The 16,625-nt window shown below is 41.6% G+C and overlaps 1 protein-coding gene across 3 annotated transcripts in view; it reads right to left on the reverse strand.

The window, feature by feature from the left end:
* The window catches only part of HS1BP3 (HCLS1 binding protein 3), a 107,933-nt gene that overhangs the window by 73,546 nt on the left and 17,762 nt on the right, over nt 1–16,625 (reverse strand). For all 3 annotated transcript variants that reach the window (XM_080390020.1, XM_080390021.1, XM_080390022.1), the window contains exons 2-4: nt 12,307–12,472; nt 3,012–3,219; nt 509–719 (exon numbers count right to left, since the gene is read on the reverse strand). In XM_080390020.1, coding sequence (XP_080246146.1) covers nt 509–719; nt 3,012–3,219; nt 12,307–12,472 — 585 coding nt within the window. The remainder of the gene's footprint in view (nt 1–508; nt 720–3,011; nt 3,220–12,306; nt 12,473–16,625) is intronic.

Raw genomic sequence — 16,625 nt, forward strand, 5'->3', positions numbered from 1 at the left:
CATTTAGCATGTGACACGTTCAGATAAGGGAAGAAGGAAAGAAAAGCCTATTTGTGAACATCATGACTGAAGTATTGGCTCTTTTGGTCTTTATGCTGCTATAACTTCACCTCCTTCTAGACACAAGTGAGCTCGAAAGCAGTTTCGACACTGTAAACATCAGTGTACGCCATAGTGGCACATCCAATGGACCCTGGTGGCTTTATGTTTTGTGGTGGAACACTGCAGTGTGAAGTGCCTACTGTAGCCAAGATGTTATCAAGGCATTCACAATGTCCCTCTGTCACTTGGATTTCCTGAGGAATGCACTAAAGAGGCACTACAAAGTCTCTCCCTCTACTAAGGCACCTCCTTTATGACCTGCAGAGGCCTCTCCTCCTCAGTCAAATTCAGCTGAAAGTGGTCAATGTTATAAAATGTTGGGATAAGGGGACAGTGACATAGAACAGCCCTACTTGTTTAGAAAACTAGGCTAAAAACAAAATAATGAAGGCACCACCAGCCATACCTCATTATACCAAGAGGGTCTAAATCTTCTTCCTCTTCTTCCTCCTCTTTTTTCTCCCCCGTTTTGGCATTTTCCACTGACGAAAGCTGTGAGATTAAGTCAGGTGTCTTCTCCTCTTTGAAAAAATCCAGTGCTTCATTTTCTTCTTCTTTCTCCTTCTCATCAGGAATGTTTTTACCCTTGAAGTCAATGGCACTAGTAGATTTTGTTCCTGCAAAATACAGTAACAAATGCAAAACTGAGTACACAGGGTAACAACCATATTTTATTTAATATTTTGCCCTTGTTCCTGATGGTTTTGTTTGGGGAACGAACACAATCAGCTTTTGTGAAACTCTATCAACATTCTTGACTGTCCCTTTTATCCACTATGTGTCATTATGTATCTGATCTGTTTACTGATTTAAAGTAGTTAAGCAGATAAGGACAGAGGAAATTAACTTTATCTGAGACATAGCAGCTCATGTCTAATCTGCTTATTTATGTTTCTTCTATAGTCAATGGAAACAACAGAAATTCCACCTGGTGATTCATTTCATCCAAATAAAGTTTTCTGCGAAGGAGTTTCCTTCTGAAATCCTTATTTCTCTCCACTGGCTACAGAGGGGCTATAAATACTCTGCTTAGATGTAGGTAGCTAACTTTCACATAGCATGTTGAGATAAAGTCCACTTTTTGTTACTAATTTAATTCACTTAAGTTAAAATTAGAGCATCAGACAACATGAAAAAGTTTACTCAGCAGCTCTTCAATTTACTTTCAAAAATGAACCCTGAAGTTCTGACTCCCTTCAGGATGCAAGATCCATCCAGCTGAGCAAATGCAGCAGACTGGAACATGCACTTTGACCAAGTCTTCTAACCATACTTGTTAACATGTAAAGCCCAGGAGAACGAGGAGAGAACTATTCCTTGCTGTGGTGTTCCTGGATGTTCAGGAAAGCAATGTAAAACAACAAGACTACCTAAAAATAGGCTAATGAAAACCATGATGGATAAAATTAATGGTCTCATCCTGTTAAAGTAACATGGCAGCCTCCTCTCACCCAGCTTTTCACGCTTGAATCTGCTAAATCACCCAGGGCAGACTTCACTGACTAAATGTGGGTGTCTACGCTGAGCAAGTGGTCTTATACTCCTCTTACAGGCAAGACAATACTGGTTGGGGTAAGCAGTGAATGTTAGGATGCTGCTTATCTTATCCCCACAGTCATCTGTGTTTTACCATGTTGATTCTCCCTAAACACCCCTGAATATATTGACTATGTCTCCAGCACCTGTAAGGAAAGTATACACAATTAGCTTGAGGATCTGTGTTCCACCTGGTTTGGTAGGGTGAGACTGTGATTATTCTAAGGCAGATTTCAATGAACAGGTCACATTGCTTGCACCCAATCTGTCCACAGTAAAAGACAGTCCAGACTAATTCAGCTGTAGACATGTGCACCATCATTAGGTTAATCAGCATGCAAAGATTAATCAACATGAATTCTGAATTCTCTGTGCAAGGGGTCTACTTTAAAGAGAACACTACCATGGCAAAAACCAAACCAAAACTCCAAAACTTTATTAGCAAAAGGATTTTGCCAAATATTGTGCAATTTTGCCCCCCCCCGCCCCCAGCCCCTTCCCCCCTTGGCTTTAGGAAGCTGCCTGGCTCACAGAACTTGTAATCTGGCCACACTTAACCCTTCTGCAGAATCAGCTGTTCACACATGGCATCTTGCTAGCACCTTGCAACTTCACTTCATTAAAACTAATGCTATACTGAGAATCCTGCACAGCACTAGAGTGAAATATTCCCTGCTCAGCATCTCTCAGCTGAATTAAAAGCAGAGAGCTCATCTGTTCCATTCATTCAGTGAGTCCCTGCTATGTCCAAGGAACATAAGAAAGGAACTATATGAATCACTGGAAGAGGATACAAAAGGAGGGCATAAGGCTAACAAAAAGTAATTAAAAAAAACCACCAGAGCCCAGAGAATGGGTTTAACTAATAAAGAATCTGTCTCTTATTCAAATCTTTCTCAGGGTCAATAAATTGCTTTAGGACCCTCTTCAACAAGGCCTAACAATTTTATTAGGAATGAAAACCAGACAAAATGTGGAACAGTTGACCACTAGGGAGACTCTGCACTGCCCCTTTAGGGTCCATCCCTCCACTGTCAATGTATGATTATTTTCAGCCTTTGAAACTTGCATGTTAATTCACAGCTAACTAGGAATCACAGCTTAGATATATGCCTACGGGAAATCAGAGATGGTGGGATCGGTACCTTCAAAGCAAGCATGGTCTTCTTAATGAGGCACGTGTCCACTGAGAGAAGGGGAAAACACTAGCAAACAAAACATGACTATGCAGCACTGTAGATGCACAAGAGGGTACTTTTAGCAGCAGCCTTTATTCTGGTACTCTCTAGTTTTTGACCACCTGAATCAAGAACTTCATAATGCTTTTATCAATCACATTCATGGGAGAGGGTACACTCATATCTTTTAGTTACCTAAAAATTCCAGTAACTCAGGACTTGCTGCTAGATCCTCATCTTTTGAGATGAATTTCATTATATCATTGAACATAACTCTTCGTTCACAAATGTCAGATTCTCCCACGAAGAGAACTTTTCTAGGTAAGAGTGGAAGAGAAACTTGTGGATATCGTGCCGCCAGTCTCTGGTAAAGCTCCTCTATCTCGCTGTACTTCTTGGAAACCTGCAATGAAACGTGCTGCCTGGGTAAGGAAGTTTTTTTTACAGGGGAGACATGAGAAGCAAAGCAGCAGTTCAAGCACTGTGAAACATTAATGCTGGAAAATGAAGTGGAAAAACATGTATTACCAAGGAGCTTTACATATAGCCTAGTAAAAGCCTGTTATCTACACAGTGAATCCCCAAACAATGTTGCTCATCTTCTAATCCTGTTATTAAAATCTGCTCCCTAATGGAATTGAAGTTCACTGCCAGATCCCAGTGTCAATTTGTCTGACTCATCAACTAATGAAATACTGGGAAGGTCACTGCTCCAGATACTTTTCTCTAACAGCAAAAATCCTTGTCCACTAAAAATGACCTATATAATGCCCAGCCCTGAGAGATGGGAGGGAAAAGAAGCCTAAGTAGGTAGTTATGTGATGGAGAAAGCTGCCTGAATCTTTTCACCATTGAGCCTGAAGATCCATTTCTCAGCCCTCGTGGGTTTTAGTGCCCTTCTGGCTGTTAACACCCTTCTGGCAGAGACCTCATCTGACCACTAACTATTCAGTTTTTCCACGAGAAAATAAAAACCAACAACCTGGCCGTGGCCTACAGGTTCCCATATAGGGGGAAGATGCCAACAGTAAATGGAGTCATTCCTTCTGCAGACAAAGACAGGAAGCCTGAGGAGAAATAAGACCCAAGATATTACACGGAAAGCAATAACCATGGGAATGCTGGTTAGAAATTGCGTGGCTTCTATGCCACACTAAGTTTTGAATTCAGTACTTTAAAAAATCAACACACAAAACCCCCACACAAACAAAATGCTATCTCTAAGTGATGTTACAGGCACAATGGAGAGGACTGTCATGTTTTGTGACTGTGGTATCATACAGACAATATATTCACCATGGCCCTCCATGGCCCTATAAGCTATGAATGTTTTGATGAATACAGAGTTAGAATTAAAAAAATAACCCAAAAACCTAGTGCTAGAGGAGTGTGTATGGCACAGATCTTCTGCTAGGATCCAGCTCTTATCCTCCTGTAACACATATTGGTGAACTCTAGTGCAGTGAATCCTAATTAATACTGCAACATAAAAAAAGATGGAAAGCACCACATCTTGGGATACAAGAAGGCAGTTCTTCTACCAACACAGTGAAAAAAGAAAGTTAACCCAACAAAAAGCATGGAAGTAGAAGGGAAACAAATTGTAGATTAACCCAGAATCCATAAACCACATCTACACTAGCAAACTAAACACTATCAGCCATATTCCCAGGCACTGGAACCTGACAGTATCTATTAGGAACCTTATAGTATCTATTGGGACCTGACAACGTCCAGCACGATTTTGATTCTGGGCAGTTAGCACTTCTCCAGATAATTCTTCAGCCCAAGATTTAGCCTGGTGCAGAGACCACACAATAGCCAGCTTGGGTACTAATGCTCGCTGCAAATGGTGTGGAAGTTTAATACTACGGATGCAGCTAGCGTGTGCTAGCTGCCCTCCAGACCAGAGAACAGGTCCTGACATTACAGACACACCTCGACTAGCTTACTAAATCAGATGTAGGCATAAAGAGTAATAACCACCTTCACTTTCATGCTTCCCTGCCTTTTGCAGTAATTATCAACCAAACAAGCTGATCTGAAAACTATTTGCATTCCAGCTGTAAAATGTTCACTGTGGGTTCAGTGTCCAGTCACAAATGGTAAGCAGCCCTACAAGAAAGATCCGAAGCACAAAAGCAAACCCGAGTTGTCAGGGGAATGAAAACCAAGAATTTTAGACTTGTCTCCTGTAAGCAACACAGGTAAATGTGAGCAACACTGTGCCCTGCATGCAGGATCTGACACACAATTCGGCAGCCAAGCACTAAAGTGATGGCAACAAAGAGATCTTCCCAGAATAAGGCAGTCCTCCTTCTGAAAGATACCACAAAAACAGAGAGGAAAGCAACTCCGGAATTTTTGAATTGGTTTACATTTCTAGTTTGCTAGGTCCCAGTAGCACTCTGAACAGGGTATAATGCCACATCCTCTCCCAAAACCACTGTGTAAACACAAATGTAAGGGCAGTGAGGAATTTACTGGTACTTTTTTTAAAGAATGAACAATATTACCCTCCACCCAGAAAAAACAAATCAAGTCTGATTTGTGAAAAATGTTTAACATCTAGTTAATTTTCATAATAAACAACAAATTGATGTCTTAAAGTATTACAAGTCAGCAGCCAAACAAGACTATGCCAAAACAGTTTTAAAATACCCAAAAAGTAACGCTGAACTGAGAGACACAAACGTACTCCTATCTCTGCTTAATTTTTATTCCTCCTCTATCAGACGCTGTAAATTATTCCTAAATCTCAATTTATGTCTAATTACACCATTGAACATAAAGTGAATGCACACCCTCGCATCCTATCGCTAATTGAGCCTTTGTGAATCTGCGTGGGCTTTGACCACCACCACAACCGTAACACATGATACAGCGCAGAGAGTGCGGTAAGGCTGCACCCAAAGCACAGCAATAGCTACCCCACACCTGCGGCACACCATGCAAGCCCATATCCAGCAGTGCGGGGATGCCCTCTGCTGGGGTAACCTACCACACAGGCAAGATGTTAAACCTCCAGCCTAAACCATTCCCCACCTACCTATGCCCAATGCTGGCCTCTGCAAGGCCCTGTCCGCTGAGGCTCTTCGCCTGCTGTCCCCCTGCCTCAACCCCTGGCTGCTTCTGGCTCCTCTACATCTCCGCTCAACGCTACTGCTATCTTTACCCCGGTCCTTGTGCGGGAAACGCAGAAGACAGACTGGCTGAATCCAACGTCAGACTGATGTATTTAGAATCACAGAATGGTTTGGGTTGGAAAAAAACTCTGAAGATCCACCCCCCTGCCATGGGCAGGGACACCTTTCATTAAATCAGGTTGCTCAAAGCCCCATTCAACCTGGCCTTGAACACTTACAGGGATGGGGCATCCAGTTCGCTGGGCAAGTTGTTCCACTGTCCACCTCCCTCACTATAAAAAAATTTCTTCATTATATCTAATCTAAATTTACGTTCTTTCAGTTTCAAACTGTTGGCCCTTGTCCTGTCACTACAGGCCCTGGTAAAAACTCTCTCCCCACCTTTCTTATAATCCCACTTTATATATTAAAAGGCTGCTGTAAGGTCTCCCCTGAGCCTTCTCTTCTCCAGGATGAACAACCTCAACTCTCTCAGTCTGTCTTTACAGGAGAGGTGCTCCAGCCCTCTGATTATCTTCACGGCCCTCTCTGGACTTGCTTCAACAGGTCCACATCTTTCTTGTACCAGGGAAACCAGAGCTGGATGCAGCAGCACAGAGGCCATGCAGAGGGGCCTTACAAAGCACCAGCCAAGTCTTGCAGAGTGTATTTTCTCAGGTTGAGGCCCAAGCATCACAGAGCATTCTCACACCTCTCCAGTCAGAAAGCAGTGCTCTGCTGTGACAATTTCGGACACTTTTAACTTGATGTCCTCTGACAGTTTTCCAGGAGAACGGCATATCAGCATGTAACAAAATTAAATCTGGCTTTTTCTGGTTACCATTCACAAGCCTTTGAAAATAGTTGATGGATTCTATGGCCCAAAATGTTAGGATAAAAAATAAATGTGGCTTTAAAATCCATTTTATCAATTCTATTAAGTAAACAAAGTCATAGCTGATCAATATTCAAATATTTTCCTTCTGCTTCCTGTAACTCCTCTAGGTCTTGACCTCATGCCTCTAACTGAACTCTGTGAATACCGTGGAGGTAAACGCCCACCACCTGTAAGTCAGCGTGAGTGCACGCACTTCAAGGAGTTCTGTCAAGTCACAATATCAAAGGCTTAATCTACTTCACTTCAAAAGAGTTAATCATGCAAATATAGCAAAGCATGTGCATATTTGCCAGGTCAAGACCCTATTTGCCTGTAACAATTAATATCCACCATAGAACTTAAAAAGAGACAGGGATGGGTTGAATATTTTTTTTCACCAGGAACATGTAAGTAAGTTGAATATGATCAAACATAGCTAGAGGGTTAGGAAAACCACCGGGAAGTTCAAAGCAAAAGCCTGAAGTTTGCTGCTAATCCCTCAAATCTCATGCATGTGCCTTGTTCCCTTCATCATGAGAACCTCATACATGAGTACACACACCAGAATGCCTGTAGGATACCAGGCTGGGACTCTCAGTTGTGCATAGAATTTCATCCCATTCAGCATTAATGAGATTCAATGTTTCCTTCCCCTTTAATGCTCTTTTTAATGCCCCATTTCTGACCTCAACTTCATATGCTTTATATCTACTGCAAGGATTTCAAGAAAATAGAGATCTCAAAGCTAACTCAAGCCCTTTGGCCAGCCAATGCATGCTAGTGAAGAGCACTCTTCATTTTATAGTATTTAATGAAAAACATATGGCTACGGTGACTTTGTTTTCACAAAGCCCACTTCTTAACACTTGCAGAAAATTGAGATGAAGCAGCACTGTACTTTAAAACAACCACTAGCTTTGGATATAGGAATCAAAAGCATCCCTTCTCACATACAGCACAAACCAAGCCTTCACTTGTACACTCCTAATTCAAGCCATACCAGAATTAATGTTGCTTGGTGACCTCGTGGGTATGCATTATGGTAGATTTTAATTACATGATCACATGCTGTTCTCCCCATCTGTTTTGCCCAGTAGAAGAGCAAGCACTCTAATATTTCTTTTTAATCAACAAATTCTTAATGGCTGTTGAACCTATTGCTACACTGAGCAGGGATTTCATCCCCCCCCCCCCCCTCACACCACAGAGGTTATAATGTGAAGGAATTCTCTTCACAACATACCTGTATGGTCAGGAAGTAGCAACTCCAACACACAGATTTTGAGGCCCACAGAAAGAAGGCCAACATATGCAAACAGGCAATCATAAAAACATAGATGAATACACACCCACATACTTACACCCCCTCATTTAATGAGAGAAAGACAGTTCCATAGTAAATTCCTCCCAAAAATGTGCTGTTTGTCAAACACCAGCAGTTACTTGTTTAGCTTTAAAAAAGAAAGAATTTGGCTAACAAACATAACTTATGAAAAAGAGGCAATTGAATTGGGCACAGATAGAAAGAAAAGGCACTATAGGCTGGGTGGATTTTTAATAAGGCTGTGAAGGGAGAAGTTAATCGCTAAAAAAGGTAAGGTGTGGCTAGAAGAAACACATTTAAGAAAAAAAAGGCCTTTCCTTCTCACAGAAAATGGGAGATCGTCAGGCAATAATTAAATACCACCTTTGCAGCAGTACCTCTGATGCAGTACCAAAGATGAAAATAAATTCACTCTTTCAATAGGGCAAGAGTATTCTGATCTTTGAAAGAAATGCAGCTGACTTTTCCTTCAATTACCAAATATAACCTAATGGTTAAGCAGTTCTGCAACCCATTTGCCCTATTTTACAAATGGCATTTTTTTTATTAAAAAAATCCTTCCTGTTTCTAAGAATTTGGATCTGAAAGTCATCACAGAAGTTAATTTCTTCTTCTGTTAATGCTTCAGAAATATTTCAATTAAAAACGTTATGATACTGATTTTGCATAGTCCCATTAAGGCTGGGGAACGGGAAACTCTGGATTGTTTAGACCCACAGTCAAGGCTAGTAACTCCACAGGTCAGATCTGAAATCTTCTTGATGTTCATCTGGCTTTGGTCACAGGCCCTTAACATATCTTGATCCAGTGTGGTCTAAATCGCAGCCCACAGATCACAGTTAACTTGCAGGACGCTGTCTTGCTCACCATCCTTTTCCAGGGGATACAGGGAAGCTATTTGAGAAATAAATTCTGCTCAGTCACATCGCTGCCTGCAGATGCTCACAGCCTAACGCACACAAAGCCAGTTTCCTTGCTGCCACCTAGGGCACGAGTGTGGAAAGCAGCCACTGCAACTGGAAGCAGGTGGAACAGCTGGACAAGGAAAATCAGTTGAGCTAGTATTTCATGAAAAGGGGAACCAGGAATAAGAAAGACAAAAGGTCTCAAAACACAGACCTGGCTTCTGAGGTAGCCAAAATCTGTTCAACATATCCAGAACCAATGAAAATCCTAACATGCCTACCCATCTTCTCTAACTTACATTGTCTCCTTCCTTCAACCTCTCAAATTTGACAATTTCAACAGCAAAAAACCATGTTCCCTCTCCTATCCTGCTCCCATACTTGGGAAGGCAGAACAGGCACAGAGTTGTTTCTTTCTCCTCCTTCAGATGTCTCATCTCACTCTGCCCTGTGATACAAATTCAACGTGTTAGATCTGCTGCCTAATGTAACCTCATTCTTCTCTGCTGGTCCCCAGCCACCTGCTTCTCCTACACTGCACTGACAAACTCTCTGGGGAAGGGCCATGGTTCTTGTTTGTGCTGGTACAACATCCAGTAGAACACAGACGCTACGTGTGCAACTCACCTCACCTGGCTGCACAAGGTTGGGACTTGCCTCTGGGTTAAGACAACTGCCTACACACAGGAGGCTCCTCGGCTCTCATCACAGTCAGATACAGTCACTACATTTGGGAAGATGTGACTGAAACTGAACTCACCTGAACACAGGCAGCTAGCGGTATGTTGGATGGTGTACTGCATCTTGCTTCATTCTGCTCCAGGGTGCTGCCAATGCCTTTATGTCCTCTGTCACATCTGCTAGCCCTGTGCAGACACCTAGGATAACTTAAGGTTTCTCACATGGTACCATGTATGTTATGCAAAATGGATTCCCCCCACTTTAGATGCTCAGCTATATTCTCAACAGTACTGCACTGACTGGGATGGGAGCTTAGAAATCCACAGCAAATGCAGACATCTAATCATAGAGACAGAATGTTCTGCCTGAAGACAGGCATCTCTTGCCATCTGAGATGATTTGGGGTCTCCAAGGGGCTTGTGCTGGGCTGGTAGGTATCACACAGGACCTAGAGGAGACCCACAACCTTCTGAAGCTAGATGGAAAAGCCCAGGGAACCTCTGGTGGTATAAACAGTGAGTTGTGTGCAACTCAATTGAGTATTAAGTATTTTAGCCTAGAGTTAAAGCCCCCTGTCCCAGCTGTTTAAAATGTAGAATGCTTTCCCTTTACGGTTAAAGAAGACAAGCATTCCCAGAGGATGAGTCACCTCATTCCCTTACTCTCCATTGACCATAAAAGCACGGAGAGACAGATGAAAATATCCAACTTACAGAGAGATAAGTTAGGACAGGTGAATCCCTCTGTTCCTCCCAGTAACACATACAGAAAAGACTCATCAGAATGAATTGATGCAAAGCTTCCATCCTCCAACCTCCCAGCTCATAGTTTTAAATTACTTTCACACACCAAACTACATAATACATCAGACTTAGTCAGTTGAAAAATACCAGATCTGATGAGACAAATGTTACTCCTGTCAGACTACACCAGTTTTCTTCTTTATGAAGAATGAACTCTCAGGAGCTCTGACCAGAGAAGAAATCAGAAAAGTTCATTTCACTTGACAAGAGCAAATAAGTGCTGAAGATCCTCCTAGAGAATGGACACAGGAATGGACAATCTCAGCGAGCAGGCGGGCCACAGTAGGAACTCTGTTTCTCCTCATTACAGACAAGCTGATTTTATGTACTTTTTTTAAATGAAGCAAAATGTTAGATGACAACAGCCCATTTAACACCTCAGGTTTAGTCAGGCTCTTTCTTGAACAGAGCTGCACAGAAATATTACATAATACAAGCAGGCATTGCTGAAGACAAAAAAAGCAATTCTACATCCCCTTCCCTTATCTGCCTGTCTGGCCCTTCCCCTGTCCTAAACAAACTTTAATGGGGCTGTGCAACTCACAGGCTCAAGAAACAGGTGTAAATTAGTACTAAATAACAAATAACAACCCCCCAAATACCCATTTTTTAGCCAGGACCAGTTCCTCAGCTGACATCACAGAATAGCCACATGGCACTGACACACAGAAGGAAACACTGCAGGAGCGAGAACAAGCAGTCAGGGACAAAAAGGGAGAACAGAACAGACTCTTACACCAGCATTGCTGCTTTTACCATGAAGTTATATATAGCATTAGGAGTGCAAGAAATGTGTGAGATCTCCTCACCATGCACCTCTTCACAACACTGACAGATGTGGCTTTATCTGCAAATCAGACTGTAAATATCCATTTGTGAGCTACCTTCTATGGAGTGTGAGTTACACTAGGGCTAATGGTCTAGCAGGTAACCACACACTCACATCACTGACATTACAGTTATCCTCAAAACATCAAAAAAAGAGCAGATGTCCATAGCATGCAACAGGGTACCTCCCCTTAGAGTCCCTTTATAGTCAATCGGCAGAGAAACGCACTTCTTGGGAGCAGTTCAGCAGACAGCTAAAACAGATCAAATTCAATGTACCCTAAATGTGTGTTTTTCCATCGACTCAATAGGCAGTCCCAGGTGAGACAGCTTAAGTGGTAATGCACATGCTATAGGTGACTTTAAAACAGGTGAAATGAATCTCATGTGCTATGTTTCGAAACCTTTACTCTGCAGGTATCGTGAAAAAGACAATTCGACTCAATAATGTTTTATATGGACACTTCCTTGTAAAACTCTCATTCTAAGGATTTTAAAAGCCATGTCAAGGCTAATAGGTCAAGGATAACCCTACTGCCAGGTTAATTCCTGTTATTGCCTCACATGATTCTTTCTCCATTCACGTAGACTATTATATATTTATTTCATGTTTATGCACCAAGTCCCAGTGCTGATACACCTATCAGAGAAACTAATTTTGTAGCAAGACTTATAAAAAGCTTAATTAATTTCTATTTGTTGACCTGTAATGCAAAATGCCTTAAAGGCAACCAGAGTCATTGCTGTTTTAAGCTCCTGGAATAAAAAGTTCAATTAACATACGTATAATACTTCTGTTGCAGAAATGGTACAGACTGTGTTGTCCTACCAAGGACCTTGACCCAGGGAGGCTGTGATGACAAAGTATCTGCTACACCAGGACCAAAATAGTTAATCGAAGCTCATTAAAAAAGTGATCATTGACACAGCACTGATTAAACGCTTACCATAAACTGAACTACATCTTCAGGCTTGTGCTTTGCTGATTTGAAGGCAGCCAGTCGGGTAACAACAACAATGTGATACTCTACATGGCCAGACATCATCTTCCCCCGGATTTCCCGGTATTCTGGCACTGACAAATCCAGCCCCGTGTGCGTATTCTGAATTTGCCTAGGGAAGAAAATACAGGCAGAGTTCAGGCACTGGCACAAAGACTTTTAACTGACCCTCTCCTAGGATCCAATTCAAATCTTGAGAAAGTCAATGTGAAGACTAATATTTCAACAGGACACCAGACGACCCTACCCCAGCACTGTTCCTACTCTGCAACAATACAAATTTGGACATGGCCTGCTTCCTATATTCCAGGGGTCCTCAAACTTTTTAAACAGGGGTCTGGCGCACGGATGAAGTGGCAGGCAGCCATCTGCGGCTGCTTGGTTTCCCCCCTCAATCCCTGGTGGGGGGGGAGGTGGGGTGGGTTGAGGACCCCTGCTATATTCTATCCCAAAGCATCTGCCACTGGCCACTGCAGACAAAATGCCAGGAACACAGCATTTCTAGGAACAGATGTGGATTCATTCAGAACAGGACTTCACTCACAGGATTTGAAGGTGCTGTCCTACCTAGCAGGGCAGATGAGAAGATCTCATGATCTCTCATTACAGTTTATTGTGAAGCAAGGGTCCGCTCACTAGAATTCATGTCAAGCCCTGTCCACATCTCCTTTTCTTAGGACAAACCCAGGAGTGGCAGAGACAACAGCTGAAAAAGGCCGCAAAAGGAAGAAGGAGTCTGCTGGAGCGCAGGGACAACCTGAGGTTTGTTAAGAGCCAACCAGGGAACTAGACTAAAGCCTGAAACAAAGAGAAGTGCTGAAGCAGACTGCTGTGCCAACCACACAGTTTCCATCTGTGGAAGTCCTTGAAGAAAATTAGACAAACACCTACCAAGACTAACCAAGTTAAAGGAGTACACGATCTCTTTGAACTGCCTTCTGGTTTTGACTGTCTGATTGATAGTCTTGTTGCCAAATAGCAGAAAGGGTACACTAGCTAAAGTATCTCAGCCTTCCCATAGAAGATCCCAGTGGAAACAAAGCCACTTGTCCTTGCATAATGAGTTAAAGTAGACAAAGAATCACAGCATTAACCTCTGAGAGTTGCCAATAGTCAGAACCACCCATGGTTCCTCTTGGAGGAAAATGCAACAAGGGAGCTGCTGCTGCAGTTCACTCAATGCATTTTCTTCTCCTGCCAGCTTCAGATCCGCTGAACCATGGTGTCACCTCCCCCTGGATGCCCATGCAACAATTATTTATGACATTTTTGCAACAGGAATGCCAAGATCATATTATAGTCCTTGCACATCAAGAGTAAGACTGAGCAGTTGCTGCTGGGGCACAAGAGAACTGTACATCTAATGAAATAAAGTCTGTCTCAGTAGATTGGAAACCACAGTGACTGTTTCCCCAAAGCTAGCCCTACGCCAAGCCACAGCACACTCACTACTGCTGTCACTGGAATCAAGTGTTCTGCCAGAATCAGAAAGAAGTTTATCATCCAGAGCATTGAATACTCTCTGAACTTATCTTTGAGTGCATCCTTCCTATGCGTGCATAAATGTTTTTTAATGAAATCAGAAGGGACTGTTTAAGAAAAAACCCACAATTTTATTTTCATTGAACATTTTTTCTGCCTTTTTTTCTTTTCTTTTTTAATCCTAGCCGTATGGCTAATGTCACGTCCCATCTTCCCTGGACTTCCTGTAGATTGCAGAGGTGTCTAGCAGCATTCTTGCCTCTTTAGGAAATTTAGATTCATTAACACAGATGCCATTTTGCCTAAGGATACATGAGGCATACAAACTTAAAATACACTTTAAAGACTTTTAAACAATTTAGTTTCAAATAAAGTTTCAAAAGACTCCTCTCATGTCAAAACTTGACTAGTTCTTTTGAAACTTGAGTTTTCCCAAGAAGGCAACCTCTGTATCTCCAATGCAAAACTGAATAAAAACTTTTTAAAGAGAGCACCTCAACAGTTCTTTATAAATTGGATAGCAACATACAAGGGCACAGGCCCAACTTGTACCCAATCCTATTTGCAAGCCATGTTTAAAACATTATGGATTTAACAAGAGCTCTACTGTTGCCAAGATTTTATACTAGGTACCCGACTGCCATCTGTTTGCTGATTCTGTTCTCATTTTCTGCCAGTTAAGGACTTGACTTTACACTATCAGACAAAATTTTGTTCTCAGTTACATGCTGTTGGGCTCTAAACACAGAATCAATAGTGCTTATGTATAAATACATAGGTGCCTGGCTTTCACACAGCAGCCTGTCAAACCTGTAAGTAATAGTCATTATCTGGAGTGTTGTCTCCTTTAGTGGCAGCCAAAATGCTAACTCAGAGGACACCTGCCAATAAAATGAGTTGGAGCTGGGTTTTTTTAGAATATACCTGCAGCAGAGGAAATGCTCTCCAGATGCGTAGTCACTCAGAAGTTGTGACTGCAGCTATGACAGCAAAAAGGTCTGTCAGATGGTACTCATGAGAGACTGACTTCTGTTAACACAGCCACAGAGTACAGATGACAAATTAACCTGCTTTTCACCTCTGATGTAAATAAAAGGAAAAACCACCAGTAAACCATCCTTCCTGAATGGCCTTAATTTAGCTCAAAATACCACCCATGAACAGATGTTCTGAGATGGCACAACCACAACTTCACTGTTAAGAGCTGCTGCATCAAAGAGTTCTAAAAATGTCATGTAGTAAGTACCTTAACTACACCCAGGGTTCTTCCTTTAAAGTTGTTCAAAGTCTGAGCTAAAACGACTGTAATGGAAAGCGATTAGAGGGAATGGCTACATTTTGTTTGTTTGCTTTAGGCTTTGTGATCACTTTCATTTTCAGCTCTTACAGGAAACCTACCCCTATTATCCTTTCCATAGCAACAGGATTGTGTAGTTTTTTAAACATGATTCTAAACTAACAGAAATCAGCAGGGAGGCTGAGACAGATACAGCCTAATAGCCAAAGTGCACACTAGCCCTTGTAATGTCTTAGTTTCAAAATAAGCAGTCCCAGGGTTTTAATTAATTTGACAGTGTTATTGTTACTAAAACAGAAGCAGCACCTACAAATCCCAAGTCAGAGTATAGTTTCTTTGCATTTTTCACATGAAACACAATTATTTTTACAGTAGTAGCTTTGAAAAAAGAAGCAAAAGGAGAAAGCTGGTTGTTTAAATAGGATACACGTTTATTGCTTCTATTCCTTATTGAAACCTGACTTGTGTATCTCTCAGTTACACTTTTGTCTACAATGCAGATTGTTCAGGGGAGGCTTGGGCATATGGTTAACTTCCCTAACATGAATTACTTCACCTGAATACAAGACCATTCATGCCAATATCACTGTGCTTGCATAATCAGATCATGCAGGATTGGCACAGGACAGAGGAAGGAAAAATTATATAAAGGTCAGCTGAACAGAGCAGTTTCCACAGTTCACAGAAGAGCTACAGAAGAGCTTTTCATTCCTGTCTTTTTATTTGCATACAATGTAGAGGCTTTGTACTTTAATTAATCTGCTTTCTGTGCTGAAAGTCCAAGATGGGAAAGGGGGGAAAGCAGCCATTGCAAGCAAAGCAAAGAGCTACAAGTGCTGTGACGACAGAAACTTTATTCCAGTGTCTGTGTAGCCAGGAGAGCAGACTCTGCACTTTCTGTCCTGATAAAAGCCAGCCCTATCAGCAGCACTCAGCTCCAACAGCCTCTGTGACGACCCAGGTCATAGTAAAAGGAGAAAAAACTTGTACAACTAGTTTATTCACTAAGTGCAGGCAAAGTATCAATCACAAATTAGCCAGCAAACACTTTTATTTCTCTGTATAGTCTTAACTACAATATACAAATTAATATTTATTTATATTAACACAGCAACTAGGAATCCTATTCCCAAACCCAGTTTGTAAAAAAGAGTGTAAAAGGTCAGAACTATCTTACCTCACAACTAGAAAATACATTCATTTGCTAAAGCCTTTATTCCACACAGATGCATATAGCCAGTTTTATCACTGAAAGCATTCCAGTATTGGTGGGACAATTTGCAAGTGGCAAAGTCTATTGACTGTAAAATAAATCCAGGTGTTCAGATTTCCCTTTCCAATATATAAATATTGGAAATAAATATACAATAATATAAAGTTAGTCCTAGAAAACATGTATAGAAGTCAGATACACTTGAAAGTTCAACGCCACTGCTCCAAAGGAAGTCAGGCCCTGATATAGCCAAATATTTAAGGACTAAAATAA

The sequence above is a fragment of the Falco punctatus genome, assembly GCF_963210335.1.
Source record: "Falco punctatus genome assembly, chromosome: 5".
In the NCBI taxonomy this organism is placed as follows: Eukaryota; Metazoa; Chordata; class Aves; order Falconiformes; family Falconidae; genus Falco; species Falco punctatus.